The sequence below is a fragment of the Manduca sexta genome, chromosome 17 (genome assembly GCF_014839805.1).
Source record: "Manduca sexta isolate Smith_Timp_Sample1 chromosome 17, JHU_Msex_v1.0, whole genome shotgun sequence".
NCBI classification, from domain to species: domain Eukaryota; kingdom Metazoa; phylum Arthropoda; class Insecta; order Lepidoptera; family Sphingidae; genus Manduca; species Manduca sexta.
In genome coordinates this window covers 1,086,646-1,105,496 of record NC_051131.1, presented here as the reverse complement: position 1 = coordinate 1,105,496, position 18,851 = coordinate 1,086,646, and the positions used below count along the sequence as shown (strand labels likewise).

At 35.3% G+C, this 18,851-nt stretch overlaps 1 protein-coding gene across 1 annotated transcript in view; it reads left to right on the top strand.

Moving 5' to 3' along the window:
- Window positions 1–18,851, top strand: part of LOC115453027 (peroxisomal acyl-coenzyme A oxidase 3) — a 33,713-nt gene that overhangs the window by 6,888 nt on the left and 7,974 nt on the right. Inside the window, exons 3-8 of the mRNA XM_037439574.1 lie at window positions 2,309–2,470; window positions 2,991–3,149; window positions 4,688–4,835; window positions 8,703–8,877; window positions 17,802–17,944; window positions 18,337–18,470. Coding sequence (XP_037295471.1) covers window positions 2,309–2,470; window positions 2,991–3,149; window positions 4,688–4,835; window positions 8,703–8,877; window positions 17,802–17,944; window positions 18,337–18,470 — 921 coding nt within the window. The remainder of the gene's footprint in view (window positions 1–2,308; window positions 2,471–2,990; window positions 3,150–4,687; window positions 4,836–8,702; window positions 8,878–17,801; window positions 17,945–18,336; window positions 18,471–18,851) is intronic.

The window sequence follows — 18,851 nt, the reverse complement described above, 5'->3', positions numbered from 1 at the left end:
TGAAACGGCTACGTAAAGACATTATGACATCTTGCGATTTGGTATGAAGGTCACTCCACATACATTTCCGTCGCAGTACATGATCTTTGATGATAAGTTTCTGTTTCTAGCGATTAGCGCGCTCAAAGAAAAAAAATATTTCTTTATGAAAATAACAATATAGAGATTAGGTTAGGCAATCTATCTCAAGTCTACTGAAAATCATGTTGGCGAACTACACTCTGTGCATTTCAAGCGCTACCTATTGCATGTTTTATTTATTACTAGCTGACCCGACAGACGTTGTCCTGTCTTAACTACATGAATTTGCAGCGCGCATTCTGTCAATCGCTGACAGTTATTTCAAACAATTGACTTATATAAAATTAATTTTTTCTTAAATGTTCTATTTTTCCGCGCAATTTTATGAATTTTTTCTTTCATAAAAACCTTCTCCTGACAATAACAAACACAACAAAAAAATAGTAAAATCGGTCCAGCCGTTCACGCGTGATGGCGTGACCAAAAAATAGGAATTCATTTTTATATAGATTATTTCGACACCTAACAGCTGTATTATGTGTATCAGGAGTGTGTGAGGAAATCATGCCTATTAAGGATTTCCATTAATGGTTTAAAAAATTAATAATTGTTTTTATTATATAAATAACTACTCTTGATAAACACAATACTTCGTACGTCATGTTTATTAACGTATTCTTATGGTATTTTATTATAATCATATTTTATCATGACTAGCTTTATCTTGCATCTCTTCTCGTGTTGAAGTATTTTCCAGGATAAATAACTATTAGAACCCTTGTGAATATATATTCGTGAGAAGATTTTCCGAGTCGGATCAAAAGTGCCGAAGATTATTTTTGACATCCAAATAACAATTTTCATTTCTTTATAATAGATAAAAATAAGTATAGATTAGAATGGATCTGTGTTCATCGTTATAAGTGTTAGATAATGATGATTACTCACCATCAGATGGCGTACTTGCCATCCTCCAACGATATACCAACGAGAAAGTTATCGGAAAAATACTATGTTTTACACTATCTTAGTTAAAGTATTCCAGTATTATTTTTTACCTCTGCTCTTCAAGTCAGTTTCAAACTTGTGTTTCGTGAAGAGACCAGTCAGATTGATTTTTTACGTAACCTTGATCCTGCTTTAAGTTAAACTGATTTCAGATTAACATCTTCATACGACTCGTTTCTACAATGTGGTAGAGATTTTCATCATATTATGAACATACTCTTTTGGCGGAATAGATGAACACTTGTGTCCGCTCGCATAGCGACCGTAAAACCCGTCATAGTGGCTCGTGTAAGTGTCGCGATCTGGGATCAAGCAGTGCTTATCCGATTTCAAATAGGCCGGTATTGCGTTTCTTTTGTCAATCGACAATATATTTAGGCCCTATTCCGCCATCAGGTGCAGTGCAGAGCCTGTATAAGTAAAGTGGTTTACATCTAAGATGTTTTTATTACATATATACGTTGTCCGAGCTCAATACTTGCAAGACGAATGTATGGTAATTGCCCGACATTCACTTAGTCAACCTCCAACCACTGCCGCGGCTAGTCGGCTTACTAACTTTTTGTATTTTCTATAAATAAAATGCCTTCCTGTGTTTTAAGACGATGTACAATTTATACTCCAACTATAAATGAAAAAACGTTTCATTTCATACGTTAGTAATAAGTATACACTATTTAACTTATTTTTTAACTAATAAATGCATTTTATTCGATTGTCATGGCGACGGGGCGGTCGACGCTCGGGCCCACTCAGGCACACTCGGAACCACTTGGGCCGTATCAATGCGAGCTGCTAGGGCTGTGACTATAGTAAATACTGCGCTGTTTTTATGTGCAATTTTTTAGTCTATGACGCGTCCATTTCTAAAACATCATCGGTTACACGATGGCAAACAATAAAAACCCCGTATAAACTCCCACGCTGCCAATGCAATTCTGCTGCTAACCATTAAGGTATGCTAATTCAAAGATACAGGACATTTTTTGTTCTCCATCGATCTTACTGTTAGGATTAAACAAATGAAAACTTATAATTACGCGCCATTGTTTAATGCATTTCTGCAGTCAAGGCATGAACTACAGCGAGCTTCATTAGTCGTCACTTAAGTACAAAAATGTAACACATTAACTTTCTATTATCTCCTATTCCTACATAATCTACCTTTCCTACATGATTTCTATTACTCCGTGTTCCTCACCAGGCCAGTGACCATAACCAGTAAATAAAACTTTTAAATTCCCCATAACAATGTTTAATAAATTCCATATTGTTCCAGTATAGAATATGGCAAACGTTGGAGAGAGATCCATTGTTCGCGCACAGCCCCGTCACGCTCAGCGTGGAGGAGCAGAAGCGGATGACACAGCTGCAGCTCAGGAGGATAAACCAGCTCAACTTCCACCCCAAAGACCTGGCCACGTCCAGTTATAGTAAACGGGTAAGTTGATTCTAAGGGAGCGTTGGCACGAGAGTCTTTAAAAGGAAACATCATCCAACTCTTTACGAAACTAAAGTTTCTTTAAAAAAGTCCTGTATATCAGAAGTTTAAAGAAGAATGGGAATTAGGTAGGAGAAGGGAATTAATAGTATCTTTCTTATAACGCTGCCATTTATTTTTTCTAATAAAGATTGATGTCGTTCGGGACGGCAAATCATGCATGGGATATTGACTGCTATCTGTTTATCGCACTAATATAAACGCGTAATAATTTAGTAAAGATACTTTGAATTTAGTTAGAAATAAACTTAGAAATTACTGGACAGTTTTGAATGAACAAGCAGACACTATGTTCTGGATGACCATATAGAACACTTCCATCCCAAAAGTATAAAAGGGGATTCTTATTCCGGGAAAGGGTGTTGACATGTATAATCTATAGATTTCTGAACATTTAATACAGTCAAGACAAAAGTTGCTTCGAAAATTAAGACTTCAACACTACTATTTTGTTTAACAGACTCGCACAGTGATGACGATAAACGAAGCGATCCAGTCTCTGAACCCTAGTGTGTCAGTCAAAATGGCGATCGGCATGTATCTCTTCTCGAACGCACTGCTCTCGCTCGGCACTGAGAGACATTTGAAGTTCTACGAAGCCACGTTTGTTGATAGACAGGTTTGTATTGTTTATATCTTGTTAGTAATTTTGACAATTGAAAGTCGCGTGTAAGGTTTTAATTTACTCTTATACAGTGTAATTTTGATATCGCATCGATTGAAGCCACATACTTGTCTGCTAACATTACGCCAAATCAGCCGTGAGTAAATAATATTTTGAAAAAATATCTCATTTAGTTTTGTGATGTATGATTTTATAATTTAGTGCGAATATGGCGTGTGCGTGAGTTACTAACTGAAAGTGTAATTTCGCTGCGACGAATTCTCTTAGAGCTGTAGTAGTAAAATTAAATTTACTTTTTATTGATATTTATGTTGTTCCAAACTTTCACTTATTTTACATGTATGGTACGAGTAATTTATTGCAGTGTTATTAAGATAAGTATGTGTTTTCATTTTGTAACGCAATGTCAAAATGTCCTTGTATATGTATATCGATTGCATAAACCTCTTTAGCTGTTTATTCTGAAGGTTTCTTAGGGGTAATAAAGGATATCCAAACAGTCTTCGAACACGTGATAAGAATCGATATCATTCCTTAAAGACAAATTTCGAGACTAATATTCGAGTTGGCCACTTCTAAAATACTTCTTAATTTGTCAAATTATTTTGTTTAATTGTCTTATTCTAATAATTAAGTCAATAAAAAATGAACAATACGCAATTAATCTGACACAGTTATCTGACGCTAGTGACATGCTTTGACACTACTGGAAAATATCCTAATTTACGCGCGTATTCACAGTACCATGAAGACAATGCGCTCGAACGTATAGTCAGTCATTTCATAGTTATATATTTTATTTCACAACCATCTGAATTAATGTCGCAACACGATGTTAACTACCAAGGCCCTACTTCTTGCTTGTACAGCGATGGCTTATCATATCGAAGGCACTAAGAAACATATTCAGCATAGAATGACTTTTCATTTAGCTGAGTAACGTTTGTGTGTACGGGTATAAACTTTGCCTTGAAATAAGTTCTTTAGATATACCAAGATCATCATCAACTTCAGCTTTCGGAAGTCCACTGTTATAGTCGTCGTATAGTCCTTGCAATATTACCAGATTTAGCTGGTGGTATATTTTATAGGATATATTTTATATCCGCCTGGATAGCGGACCACCGTATACAAGGTGTTAAAACCCGCTATAATCGCCTGCGTAAGTGAGTCGCGTTCCGGGATCAGCCTGTATATATCCGGTTGCAACAAGCATAATTGTGACGACAGTCGAGGGGTAATCATTTATGATCAGTCGACATTCTATTGGACCCCACTTCTTACCATCAGGTGCAGTGGGGTACTTCGTAGTGCTTGTATAGACAAAAAAGATCAACCTATTAGTCCAAGATGATCTTGATCTAATACGATATAATATAAAACATGTATAAATATAATATGTCAACTACTTCGTAGTGCTTGTATAGACAAAAATGATCAACCTATTAGTCCAAGATGATCTTGATCTAATACGATATATAATAAATGTATAGATCTAATATAATATGCCAACTATATAATTTTGTGTGCAGCTCCTAGCCAGTTTCGCGCTGACGGAGATAGCCCACGGTTCGGACGCGCGGCTCATGCGCACCACGGCCACGTACGACCCGCACCACAAGCAGTTCGTCCTACATACGCCCGACTTCGAAGCGGCTAAATGCTGGGTTGGTAATCTAGGTAAAACTTGTGTGACATTTTTAATTTATCATTGTGATTGGGTATCAATGACATTTCATATTAATAGATAGATATGCCATTAAGAGGTGAAATGTGATTTATAATTGTCCCAATTGGGACGTTTGCATTAATGACAAACAATGGTTGTTAATTGTCCCAATTGGGAGGCTTTCATAAATGACAAACGCTGGTTGTCATTTTAGTCCGTGTTGATATAAAACTATTATTCGGATTGTATCGCGGTTTTTTATCTTATTATTTTCTCGCGACGTTACGAAGACTGCAGCTTTCGTGGTCACGCGAGGGACTGAGGTGTTGGTCATCAGAAAAGTCAAAATTTTACTTTTTAATTAGTGGTTTAATACGTCATCTCTTTCATATGACACGTCAATGTCATAGATGTGTACACGTACGGACTTTTTTCGTTTAATTGGATATCCTATCTTAGATATTTATTAAAATATCTGCCGGGTACTCGTATGAATTAAAGTTTGGGTTCCTTGTTTTAATAATTACAAAAACTTTTTGGAACCTTTAATTAAATCAACACGACACGTCTACACAGTTTTTAGGGAGGAGGCAAAAAAAGTCACAGACAATGAAAATCACAAAATAACATAGATAAGAATAAGGATGTGTGTAAATTTATATTGCCTTCCAACAGTATGAAGTTAGGCACGAAACACATTCTATAGAGATGAGCATCGGTGTTTATTATGTTAATATTGTACTTGAGTAATGTTATCAGTCTGGTGTTATACTCTATGTCTTAGAGTTTTAGTAATACTTTCTTCTAAACCGCTGAATAAATTTCTATGATGTTATCAAACGGATAGTTCAAGTTGTGAATTATAATTAAAGCATCCTTATGCCCTATACATATGCACATGGAGATTTTTACTCAATGATTGTTTAGGTAATACACAAATATCAATATAAAGTAATTTTAATTTTACGCGCCCTAAGTCCACTACTACTGCTTTAAGACAATTCGTAGCAGCGGCAACATCACACTTTCAGTCAGAAATAAATACATATTCGCACTAAACTATAACATGAAAAAAAGAAATAGAATTTTTCAATACAACCCTGTTTATAAATCGGTTGATTAAATAAAGTTATTTCAATAATTTGTTCGTCATGCAGTTTAAAATTATTAATACGTCATTATGTGCCGTATTTCAATAGCAGTAAACGCTATAAATAAACATTGTACTCGAAATGTTATCGTGTTAATTAATTACAGAACACATACAATTGGATGTTTACACGTATCAATGAATTGCCATTTCCTTCCTCAATTGTCCCTTTGTTTTCCTTTCTTTAATGTGATTTGCTACATTAATAAAATTTTCTGTTGATTGTAAAGTTTAAGGTATTTTGCATAACAATAAAAACACATACATCACGCCGTTATACCCGAAGCGGTAGGCAGAGGTGAACCCGAGCGCTTAATTTTGGCCGTGTGTATTCCGTCCTATGATGTGATAGGGGGCGAACCTATTGCCATATCGGGTAAGTCCAGATCCCGGGCTAATACTGAGCAGAAAAACCCAATATCAATTTGACCCTGGACCTTAGTGCGGTGTCGTACAGGTCACGAAATACTAATCTAATGGAGCTGTCATTACAATTTACCTATGTGGAATTACTTTTATTAATATTTTGATTTATTTTTGTTTTGTTTATAGATGTAGCAAATTTACAATTTAAATAAGACAAAAATGTCCATCGAACAATAGAAACGTATATCATGTTGGCAATAAGAATTATTTATTGTTTATATTATTTTTGTATACGTGTATTATTTGTATTGGCGATGACGCTGCTCTGATCATTGAGACGCAGTTACGGCTTTGATGGTAACAATCGTTTTTTACTAGTATGTATACATATAGGTATGTATGTAATTAGGTAGTAACGGTGAAGGAAAACGTCGTGAGGAAACCTGCATACCTGAGAGGTTCTCTGTGGGAGTATTGAGGGTGTGTGAAGTCTATTAATCCGCATTAGGCCAGAATGGTGGACTAATGCCTAATCTCTCTTAGTAGAAGAGGAGGCCCGTGCCCAGCATTGAAACTGCTAAGCTAAAGCTGAAGAGTTTGAACGCGCTAAACCTAGGAACTTCAAAACCGATTTTTAAAAGAAATCTCTAATAGGAACATAGACATTACATTACTTACGTTATAAGCTACTTTTTAATCCGTGAAAATTTAAAGCGGCAATTTCATCCCGGAAAACGTTTTGACGCGGGCGGAGTCGCGAGTAAAAGCTAGTTTTATATATTTGAGTACAGTTATTAGTGGCTTCGATTAGGCGCTTGGAAGGGATGAGGTTCCCCCGATTTATACATATTACATACCTTGACCCCCTCCGAATATGCGACGGTTAGATACAATAATCGAGTAGGAACACATTAGTAAAATTCAACAAGGATAACTATAAACTGTTTAGTTTGTGAATTGCGTAAGTAGAACTGATAAGATCTATTTAGTTTTCAGAATTTGATGTTGTGATGCGATCGTCTGTACTTTCCGAACCACAGTAGGTACAGGAAAGATGTCTAAGAAGGAAAATCAATAAAATATTCGAAACTTTATTTTATTAAGAAGTATCATTGCTCCGAAACGTTTTTGGAAATAATTACGCAAATAGGTTGCAGATGAGCGAAAATAGATCCATTATTTTATATGTATTTATGCTTAGATTAGATAATAGAACACGTTTGGTGTTTGGATATTATCTTCGAGTTTGTCGTGCGATAATGTGACGTCATCGATTTTGAATGGTCGCTTTACTCGTGTGTATCCTGTAAGAAAGAAAGAACATTTATTACATACTGGTTGTGTGGTAAACTTAAATACAATAAATTCAAGTATTTATGAGGTAGGAATAAAAAAAAACTAAAGTTATAATTAGGTGGGTGCCTATAGACATAAGTACTCAGATACTATTTTGTGGATGATATTTGGTATATCTCTGATGAAAATAAGGCTCCAATATAATAAACTATAAATACAATTTATTGTAAATAAAATAATACATTTAGTGACGAGGGCTAGCAAGACAATAGTACGATTTAGAAGTGAAGCGAGCCATGTGACAGGACATAAAAAGTAAACATAAAAATGCCAGTTCGCTCTTCCAAGAAGGCGCTTAATCATTTGCGTCCTTATTTCCAACAATCTCCAACCACAAAAGTGTCATAGGATCTAGATCAGCATATGCCAAACAGCAAATACTTGAAGCTGATTATCGTCTGTAGGGAATAATATACTAGTATTATGTTATTTTAATATTGAAGAATTTTGCAAATCGATTGATAAATTACTGTGTTCTGAGTTAGCAAACATTAATAGAACGACCCATCGAATTAAAAACCTCCTCTTTTGAAGTCGGTTAAAAATAAGATGATTATCAAGAAATCAGAATTTGGTTGTACTTACACAAATAATCTTTTTTACAAAGCATGTGGACGCAAAGTATTTTTCTAAGAGGAATGCATGTAGACGTATGAAAGGCAAACATATCTAAGCGACAATATACCGAAAATTAGTTTTATAAATATTTATAATCGCTAAATATCTGTGCATTATTTGATCTAGGTTTTTTAGCTACAGGACAATGTTAATATTAATAGACTAAACTTCTATACGGTAAATAGTTTAATTGTAATGAATTTTGTTTTACGAAAATAAACTTTGAATCTCTTTACTCAAAAGTTTACTGATTGTCGCTTAGATATGATTGCCTGACAAGCGACGATGTGTAAAATTGTCATGGAGTCGCATTTCAGTCACTCAGCTTACTCCTGTTTGTTGGTTTACTGTCTAATAAGTCAAATAATATAATTCCCAATGTTTTCAGGAAGGACGTGCACGCACACACTGTTGTTCGCGCAACTGATCACACCAGACGGGACCAACCATGGACTCCACGCGTTCGTGGTGCCCATTCGAGACGCGGCCACGCTGGAGACGTACCCTGGACTCATTGTGGGCGATATGGGCGAGAAGATTGGCGTTAATGGTATCGATAATGGGTGAGTTTAAGTCAAATTGTGATAGAGATGATAATTTTCTTTTAATGTTTTATTAACCTACTAGCGACCCGCCCCGGCTTCGCACGGATGCAATATTTCTCCACTGTTTAATGGATGTTATTATACATATAAACCTTCCTCTTGAATCACTCTATCTATTAAAAGAAACCGCATCAAAATCCGTTGCGTAGTTTTAAAGATTTAAGCATACAAAGGACAGAGAAAGCGACTTTGTTTTATACTATGTAGTGATTTTGTGCATGTGGAACTAGCCTGTAAGAAATTTTGGTGCTTATAAGTTATATTGATTGTTTCTGTTTTAAAATTGTATTGGTGTCAGAAATTTTGAGTAAAAAAAAATAATAATTTTAGCCCCATATTCACAAGCGTTACTTAGCTAAGTACGGAACATTGCTGTGATCATAGGTCTGTTTGTCTATGCTTTCGGTATAACAGGCTTCGCAGTGCGCAGGCAAAAGGGTGCTGTGATTGGTTGACATTGAGATTTTAGTTGGCTGTCAGATAAATAAAGCCAAAGAAAACTATGAAATTCCTGATACTATGCGCCGCGCGCACTGTGTGTTCTCATAGTATTGTTTGTGAACACGTGTGTTTTTTCGTTTTATAATCATTAAGTGTATGTTTTTAGTGATATACATATGCTCACACTTTTATCTCGAAAGGTAGGCAGGGTGTAACTACTGCACCCGCTTTTCGATGTGTGTAATTCCTCCCATGATATGACAGGAGGCAAGCCTGTCGCCCTATCAAGTCCTGACTCTGGGCTGATACTGAGAAGGGAAACTCAATATCACTTTGCCTGACATGGGATTTGAAGTCGTTACTTCGGCGCGGAAGCTGTATTGCGAACGTAATACAACTATGCCGTCGAGGCGGTCATGTAGCAATTACATATGAGAAATATATTTTAATCATTATATTTTGAAACGATAATTTTAGTATTTTATTGTAAGTGACTGTATTTCCCAGAATTGTTCCTTTACATTTTGTTTATTCATAAATTGTTATATGCTTATCTATTTTATGTTAATTTAAAATATTATCGCATATAATATATTGTTTATTTGTATTACAATGGTAAAATATTTTTTTGGTGTTTTCATAATATAATATTTCATATTTTTTTTTAGAGTATTATTATCATTGACGTATATTCTACTGAGTTAATACATAATTAAATATCTATGCTCTAAAAACATATTCTTCTTTACATCAAGATAATCAAAATAGCTTCGCAGCGCAGTGTTTTTTTATTTGACGGACATATAATTCTAATTTAAAATGTAAATTTGAAATTCATGATGAATTAAATTCTAATTGATTTGAACCATTCTAGACGAAATGTGAGAGCTTGTGGTGAAGTATTGACTAATTTGTTTACATTCCCTCGACCATTGAAAAATACTCGCGATAATATTTATGCGAGGAGTAACAGAAAAATCACCTACTTAAATCTATTTGTGATATCAAACTGAACTTTTTATTTTGCTCCGGAGAACAGTCTGACTGCATACTTTATAACTGTAGCAATTTTGTACAGATGTTAAAGATTGTAAGGAGACTGGAAAATTCTAGTTTTCATTTCAATAATACAATTCTTATTATTCATCTTTCTAAAAAAAACATTTTACGGATTTTATCGCGACGTTTCGCAGACTTTGCAGTCTTCACGCTGAGGTGTTAGTCGCCTGAAGTCAGTAACAATATATATATATATTTTTGTTAACCCATTTACCAGCGGAATGTTTGTCGGCAAACATGACAGCTACATGACATTACGTGTGTCACAGGAATATAACATTATATATAACATAATAAGGTTATTTTTCCGTGACACGCGTAATGTCATGTAACTCTCATGTAGCTGTCATGTTTGCCGGCAAACATTCCGATGCTAAATGGGCTTAACGGCCTATTATAAAATCAAGTTTTTAGTGACATAACCTCGCTATAATCTTTATCTGTAGCAAACCACGCCATGTCTAATTATAATATGTTGTGCTGTCTGCCACTCCACTGTATTTATGCGTCATTATTGATTCAAAACGCGTCAGCTCAGTACAATGGATGACGAAAATAGACTGAATTCGACACTCGAAATAACTGTTTGATTTATTTTTATAGTAGTTGAGCCGACGCGACGGACGTTGTCCTGCCTTAACTATGAATTTGCAGCGTGCATTCTGTCAATCGCTGACATTTATTTCAAACATTTGACAGTTATGTAAAATTAATATTGTCGTTAAGTTTTCTTAAACTTTCTAATATTCCGCTCAACTTCCTTAATGTTTTCTTTCATAAGAACCTTTTTTTGACAATAATTAACACAAACAGTGTGTATGCCTGATGCGATGAGGAAGCCAAAAAGAGATTCATTTATATATATATTATAATAGATGCTCGTCGATTCATGCGAAATAGCAAAGTATTGTATGTGCTAAATTAATGTAGTCCTTGTTTTAACAAATTTACAATTTGTATTTCATTGTTTCCGTATAAGAACTTGTAAAGTGAGTTTAGAGGCTTGGTGTTAATTACATACAAAAGCCAGGATAAAAGGAATATTATAGTATTGTATTCATAATAAAAAAATACTATGTTTTATTGGAAAGTAATAGATAATATTATAATAGGCTGAGTGATCAAAGATAATTATGATTACAAATGACTTATTGATATGAATCGCGTCTTAGAATGAGTCAGCCAGTACTCGATCAGGTACTCAGAAATTTTACATTTTACTGATTAGATTAACTCATTAGCGAACCTTCGGACTTTAAATCTAGACTAAAAATATGCTATATATCTAAAATTATATTACGCCTATAATAAGGAATAACCCATTGTAAAAATTATTATCATTTTTTATAGACTACAGCCATTAGTAAATGCGGATTACTGATCTATTTATCTCTAATTGAAATTATTCTATAATCCTCCGAAGTTATAAAAGTTTCTGACAATTCAACGGCCTTCGGCATTACAAATATTTCTTATTATACGTTGATAAAAATAAGCCAACCATTAAACGTTTGATCATGTTTTATTAATGCGTCGCTCAGTTGTAAAGGCGTGTACGCACTTTCGGAACATGAATATTATTTACAAATATTTGTATTGTATAATATAATAATAATAATATCAGCCCTGTATTATATACTTGCCCACTGCTGAGCACGGGCCTCCTCTACTACTTAGAGGGTTTAGGCACACACCTTCGAAATTCCTATAGAGAAACTTCTCAGATGTGCAGGTTTCCTCACGATGTTTTCCTTCACCGTTAAAGCGAACGATAAATTCACAAAGAATGTACACATGATTTTTTAGAAAAGTCAGAGGTGTGTGCCCTAGGGATTTGAACCTGCGGACATTCGTCTCGGCAGACCGTTCCACACCCAACTAGGCTATCGTCGCTTTTTTGAAATTAAGGAAATATTCGAGTATTGTATTTATTTAATATGTGATGGAAGGGGCAAGTTGTGATTAAGTGCGTAATGAATAATCGAAATGCCACCGAAAATAAATTAATAAATAGTATAATAGTGTTTTCGTAACACAGATATCAGATATTCCCTTACGCCTAGCAGTACCCCATCATTATCAGGAAGGCATTAGCCATGACTCCTGGAAGTGAACAATTCATTATCCAAAATAATATATTATAGTCATTATAATTCTCACGCATTGCTCAATTCTCGTTGTATAATTGCAAATTTGTATGCAGTATGAACACATCTTAACGTTTGCCAAATACATCCTTGATAGTACAAATTACAGTAGAAAATAACAAATTAATTCACGTATTACAAATGTGGGATTTTGAGATGAATATTATGAAATTTGAGATCACGTTATCGTTATAATTGGGTCATATTAAAATGTATGGATCGCCTGAGGTCAGTGGTTTGCATTTAAATGATTCGCAAAAGAATACATATATTACGAGTATAGATGGTTTTGTACTGTGAAGTTACCTTCTATTATTTGTGGTTTTTTGAATATTATGTGTGGCGGATCCAGCTTTCAAGTCACACATACACTTGAAATCGATTACAATAATTAATATAATTACAAAAGAAGTACTTTGTTATTATCAAACGTCAATATAATATAATTACGAAATCAATTTTCTTTTTAACATAAATTAAGTAATAACAGCATGAGGTGATATTATGCGTGTCATTCGCGTCTATTTGCTTCCATACAAAATATTTATTCTGTATGGATTGATGACCGAAATTATAGTCACCTAGACCCAGTCGAGGGGCGTGGGGGGTCATGACCCCAATGATCCGCCCTTGGGTAGAATCGCGCTGTAGCAAGTCCGCCTTGACTCTCGACTTTAGCAATATCTTACCCAAAACCGACAAAACCTTTACCATTTCACACGGTCATTAAAACATTCGCAGGCTCAATTGGCATGCGTCTACAACTCCTTCTATACTAGAGGTGTTTACAATGTGACTGTAAGGTGACATTTCCGCCTGTTTGGTGACCTTCGGATTCATAAAAGGCGGGATGATGTCAAACCAATGCAATTTAATTAACAATTTGGACTTTGCTTCGTTAGAGTGCGTCCAAATATGGTGTACATGCGCGCCGCTCGTCGCTCGCAAGCAGTTACTGCGGCTGGTCGCGCGCATGTTTCATGAGGGTTCATAAGAGTGTATTCGTATTCAGTTTAATCCTTGAAATAGGGTTGTTTTTGATAAAATGTTAGAATAACATTAATTATATACCCTGAGGAATTATTATTTCGGAAATGGTGACATCTACATTAATATATTCCATGATTCTTGAGAGGGTTGTGCAGTTTCATGGGAAGTGAAAATGAAGCATTTTGTAAATAATTGACCTGCTCTAAACAAAATAAAAAGCGGATTGTTTTTTAACCGACTTTATTTTTTGTTATTTGACGTTATAACTTTATATTGATTTTGATAATAACAATACTAGAGTTTCTTTTCCGTTCTTCTATAGCAGAAACTGCTTTCCAAAGTGCTGGTAAAAAAAAATGCTGAATCTAAATATTGTAGAACATTTTGTGGTTTCAAATAACATATTTAATTTAGTATAGAATAAAATTTTAGCAATGTTCTAAACTTTCGTCGAGTGAAGTATTTACCGGTCTGAAATTCTCAAGTGTCAGTCAAGTGAGTTTATCTTATCCGAACGTGTGAGTGATGATAATTTGAATTACATCTGCTGACTGGGACTAATGGAATTCTTATCATCCGATTACATGTCAATGTATCACTCAAATGAGCTCCTGTGACGAACTTTATTGTTCAATTATGTAAGATATAGATCTTGATAAAATTTAATAGTCGTAAGCATGGGCGCAGCCAAGATTTGTTTTAGGGAGGTGCATCTGCACCTACGCAATATACTAGATAATATCATTAAGCTTGTAAATGATTGATTCAAATATGCCAAATTCAAATCGCGCGGGTTTTAGAAAATAATTATATACTTGCCCACTGCTGAGCACGGGCCTCCTCTACTACTGAGAGGGATTAAGGCCTTAGTCCACCACGCTGGCCTAGTGCGGATTGGTAGACTTCACACACCCTCGAAATTCCTATAAAGAACTTCTCAGATGTGTAGGTTTCCTCGCGATGTTTTCCTTCACCGTTAAAGCGAACGATAAATTCACAAAGAATACACACATGATTTTAGAAAAGTCAGAGGTGTGTGCCCTTGGGATTTGAAAATGCGGATATTCGTCTTGGCAGTCCGTTCCACATCCAACTAGGCTATCGCCGCTATTTTGTTAATGCTTTATCAAAAAAACCTCTGGTCGATAGTTCCCATTGTTGTAGATTTATTTAGTGACTTATATTTTTTGTGGTTTATTTCTGGGTAGGGGGTGCTCGTGCACATATTTGCACCCCCTCCCGACGCCCGTGGTTGTAAGCTTGTCGTTATTTAGCCTTCTATAATCTATGACCCTTATACTTTCAAAGAATTACTTCGATTCTCTAGACCGGTGTTGCAGATTTTTTTTTAAGAATCAGGTCCCGTTGTTAGCGCCGGGAGAAACGGTATACTGGAATCCCCATGGAAATATTTTATTCTACTAATGTAGACCATTAAAAAAAATATTTTAAAATGTCATTGGTTTACTTTTGTCCGGATTTGCCATGTGTTTATGATAGATAACACGTAAAAAAACTAATAGATAACGCTATTGCTTTGCAAAAATTTACGAAATACGCTAATCGTTAAAACATTTCAAGGGCCATTATTTAAAATCATAGTATTGGCATTCTTATGTCAAAACAATACACCCTGTATTCTTATACAGGTGGTTTGTATTGACAGGGCAGTAATAGCAGCTATACATTAACCGCTGTAGCCATAAGAAAACTTAGGCGACTGTCCATCATTTTTGAAGAAATTGAGATCTGTATTTATCGACCGTGAAAATAATTATAGTCCGCAAGAAAATATATAGTATATGCAAAATGCGATACTGTTGCCTTCAAGGACCAAAAGACTGTGACCATTAGAGGTTTAAGGTCAGAAATTGCAAAAATAACTTTCACAATACATGTATAGGAAACTACCTTTTGCACACGGGTTCGCTCGCGTGAAGGAGAATAGTATTTAGAATAAAGCACACCTGCTCTACTAGACTGACTGCCTCGGTGGCATAGTTGTATTGCATGCCCGGTACGACAACGCTCTGAGGTCCTGGGTTTGAATCCCGGGTTGGGCAAAGTGATATTTGGGTTTTTCTGCTCAGTATTAGCCCAGAGTCTGGAATCCGTGCCCGATATAGCGTTAGGCTCGCCCCCTATCACATCATGGGACGGAACAAATTTGGCGAAAAGTGGGTGCCCTAGTTGCGCCTCTGCATACCCCTTCGGGGATAAATACGTGATGTTATGCTCTACTAGAGATAGCTGGTGACCTTAAAATTATATGATTATTGGCGCTCATTCATTCCGTCAATCGGACTTGTGTGAACAATTTATTATTTCTGCGTTGTATATAATAAATCCCTTTAGTTATCTTTCGGAATTGATGGCCGAACTTCTTTAATATAAACATAATTGACATTTAAATTTCATTCGCGTAAACATAAGAAATCATTATTTTACATAATTGTCATGTTTAGATTATAGGGTGTTATAACCCTGTTATATCCCTCGTATAAACTAACCCCCTTATTGATAGACGTTTTTTATCGAACGATCGAGTAAGGCTGTGATAACAAGTCTGTTTCTCAGTGCTGACGGCATGGCAGTCTTCGCAGTGCGTAGACGTAGGGCCGTTGTGATTGACTAATATTGAAATACAACAATAATAACCAATCACAACGGCCCTATGTCTATTTCTCAGTGCCGTTGGGCACTGAGACACAGACTTGTTATCACAGCTTTACTCCGTCCTTAGATAAAAAACGTTTATGAATAAGGGGGTAAATATTTTTGAATTGTATTTGGATTTCGGTGGGCCTTATGTCTAATTACGCAGCGTGGGGTATTTGCATGCCTTATGTTTCCAATTTAAATAAAATTCTACGCATTTAATGAATATAAATGCGATTCCCAAGCGCTATGGTTCAATGTTTATCATATTCACCAAAACGTTGCAAAACATTTTTGTTTTGGACATGTTTAATAAGCAAACTTTACTAGGTCAATACGTGATAAAGTCAAAAACCTTAAATGTGTTCCAATAAGTTTAAACTTTGCAGCGACATCTATTAATGATTCTGTTCGGCTATTTGAATATACCTTACACAGAACCACCCTGTATATAAATGAAATGTAAAGTCATGTGTACATTATTAATACAGACAACCATCGACCTTGCTGATTGTTAGTATCCAAGATTAGATACCGCACAAATTTGCGAATTGATTCACTCGCAATACGCCTACGTGGAAAATTGCGTACTTGCGACACAAATGTGTAATTTTCAAGGCTGTTATTTAATATTTTATTTATGTTAAATAAACATTTAAAATTTAAATTAAAACAAAAATAACTACACTTATTGTATTATCATTTATTCACCATATCACGATTATAGTAATATAAATTAAGAGATCGTTTTAAAAAAAACAAAGCCCAAATATTGCCTTGAAGAGCTTCGTTGAACGATCTACGTGGGTTTTGTTATTGATTGTGTGCAATAATAGTAGATAAATGTTAGTTTTATAATGAAAAAAAAAAATGATATTTTTTTGAATTTAAAATATACAATCATCCTTATCAAGAATTAATTAGCAATCAGACTTGTAAAGTAATGAAATGACAGTAGTTAGTGATAATATTTTATTGTCATGCTAGTCATTACCAGACATCATTATATGATTAATAGTGTACTTGGAATTTTGTAGCTTATCGGCTGAACATTTGTTTTAGAATTATAATCCTTTAAATCCATTTTTTACACTTCGCAACATAATATAATATTGATTTGTAATAACTTTATTAAGCCTATATTTCGAAAATATCCACTAATTATAAAAACACTCTGTATCTCCATCTAGGAGTCTGCATCACTCTACACCATTTTTATAGTATAGGCCGGAAAATGAGCGAGTCAATCTGACTTGGTCTCTGAATTGATTTGTACATAAACACCTACAATATACGAAGAATCACGGATACTTTGCATGCATTGAACCTCAACAAGTCTCTTGGACTAAAGTTTCTTTACTCCGCTACGAAATCATTGAAGTCGTTATGTGTATTAGACAACCTGATAAATGTCACAGGAACGTTCTAAATGCAGTCCACTTCTAACAGGTCGGTCTGGAATTTTTTAGGGAAGACCTATGCTTCCAAACCACAGGTTCATTGAACATAGGTTCAGCAGTAGACTCCCTGTGACTGGTTAACGGTTACGATATATTTTTAACTTTGTGATTTTCCCTTTGCTTCCAGGTTCATAATGTTCAACCAGTACAGGATACCGCGCGAGAACCTGCTCAACAGAACAGCTGACGTCACCGAGGATGGCACGTACGAGAGCTCGTTCTCAGACCCCTCGCGGATATTGGGAGCGGCGCTGGAAAACCTCTCTGCTGGTGAGGACGACCATCTCAGGATTTTAGATTTCAAAAGTAACCAATATATGGACTTTGGATGCTCAAAAGTGTCTGAACTAACAAGTTGTTAAACAATTTTATTTTGTATTTGTTTTTATTTGTTAATCAATGGTTACAAAAAATATACATTTTTCTCTTACTGTAACACTACGTGACCAATGAGGACAAGTGGCCACTCTCTTGTAAAAATATAACGTACCGTCCGCCTTGTGAACATGAAGGCTGTAAAGTCTTCGAAATGTTGGGAGTAAAAATAAAAAATCTCCGTAAAAATGCGCTAAGTAATTTTATATTAGTGTCCAAAATTTATGCAAAAATAAAAAACCATTAGAGCATATATAATCAATTGTAAAATAATTTCTCCTTCACAGGTCGTATCGGCATCATGCAGGAGAGCTGCCACTCGTTAGCCAGTGCAGTGGCGATCGCGATCCGTTACGCCGCGACGCGTACGCAGTTCGGCGAGAGGGACAAAGAGATCCCGCTCATCGAGTACTCGCTGCATGTCAGTCGGTTTGTTACGGCCTTACAGCCTTATGGGATTGGGTTCGATGAAAATATCTATAGTTTGAATTAAAAGAACTGGACGAAAATAAGTTTGTGTAGAATCTTTATAAGTAGAAACCGTGTATTATATTGTAGCATGTGTGCATGGTTTCGACCAGGGTGCCTTCCTAGAATACTAGTAGCCGTTTGCTGCTGTTTTTAATTTGGCTATTGATTTAACAGATCCCCTTCCACCCTTCTTTTCTTAGTATTCATTCATGCAGTAAAGTCGACATAATTCTTATAAATCACATACATGTAAAATATTCAAAACTTGTTTAGAATAATATTATACTAATAAAGTTTTAATGTCAAATGTTTACCTTGCAAATGGTTGTCC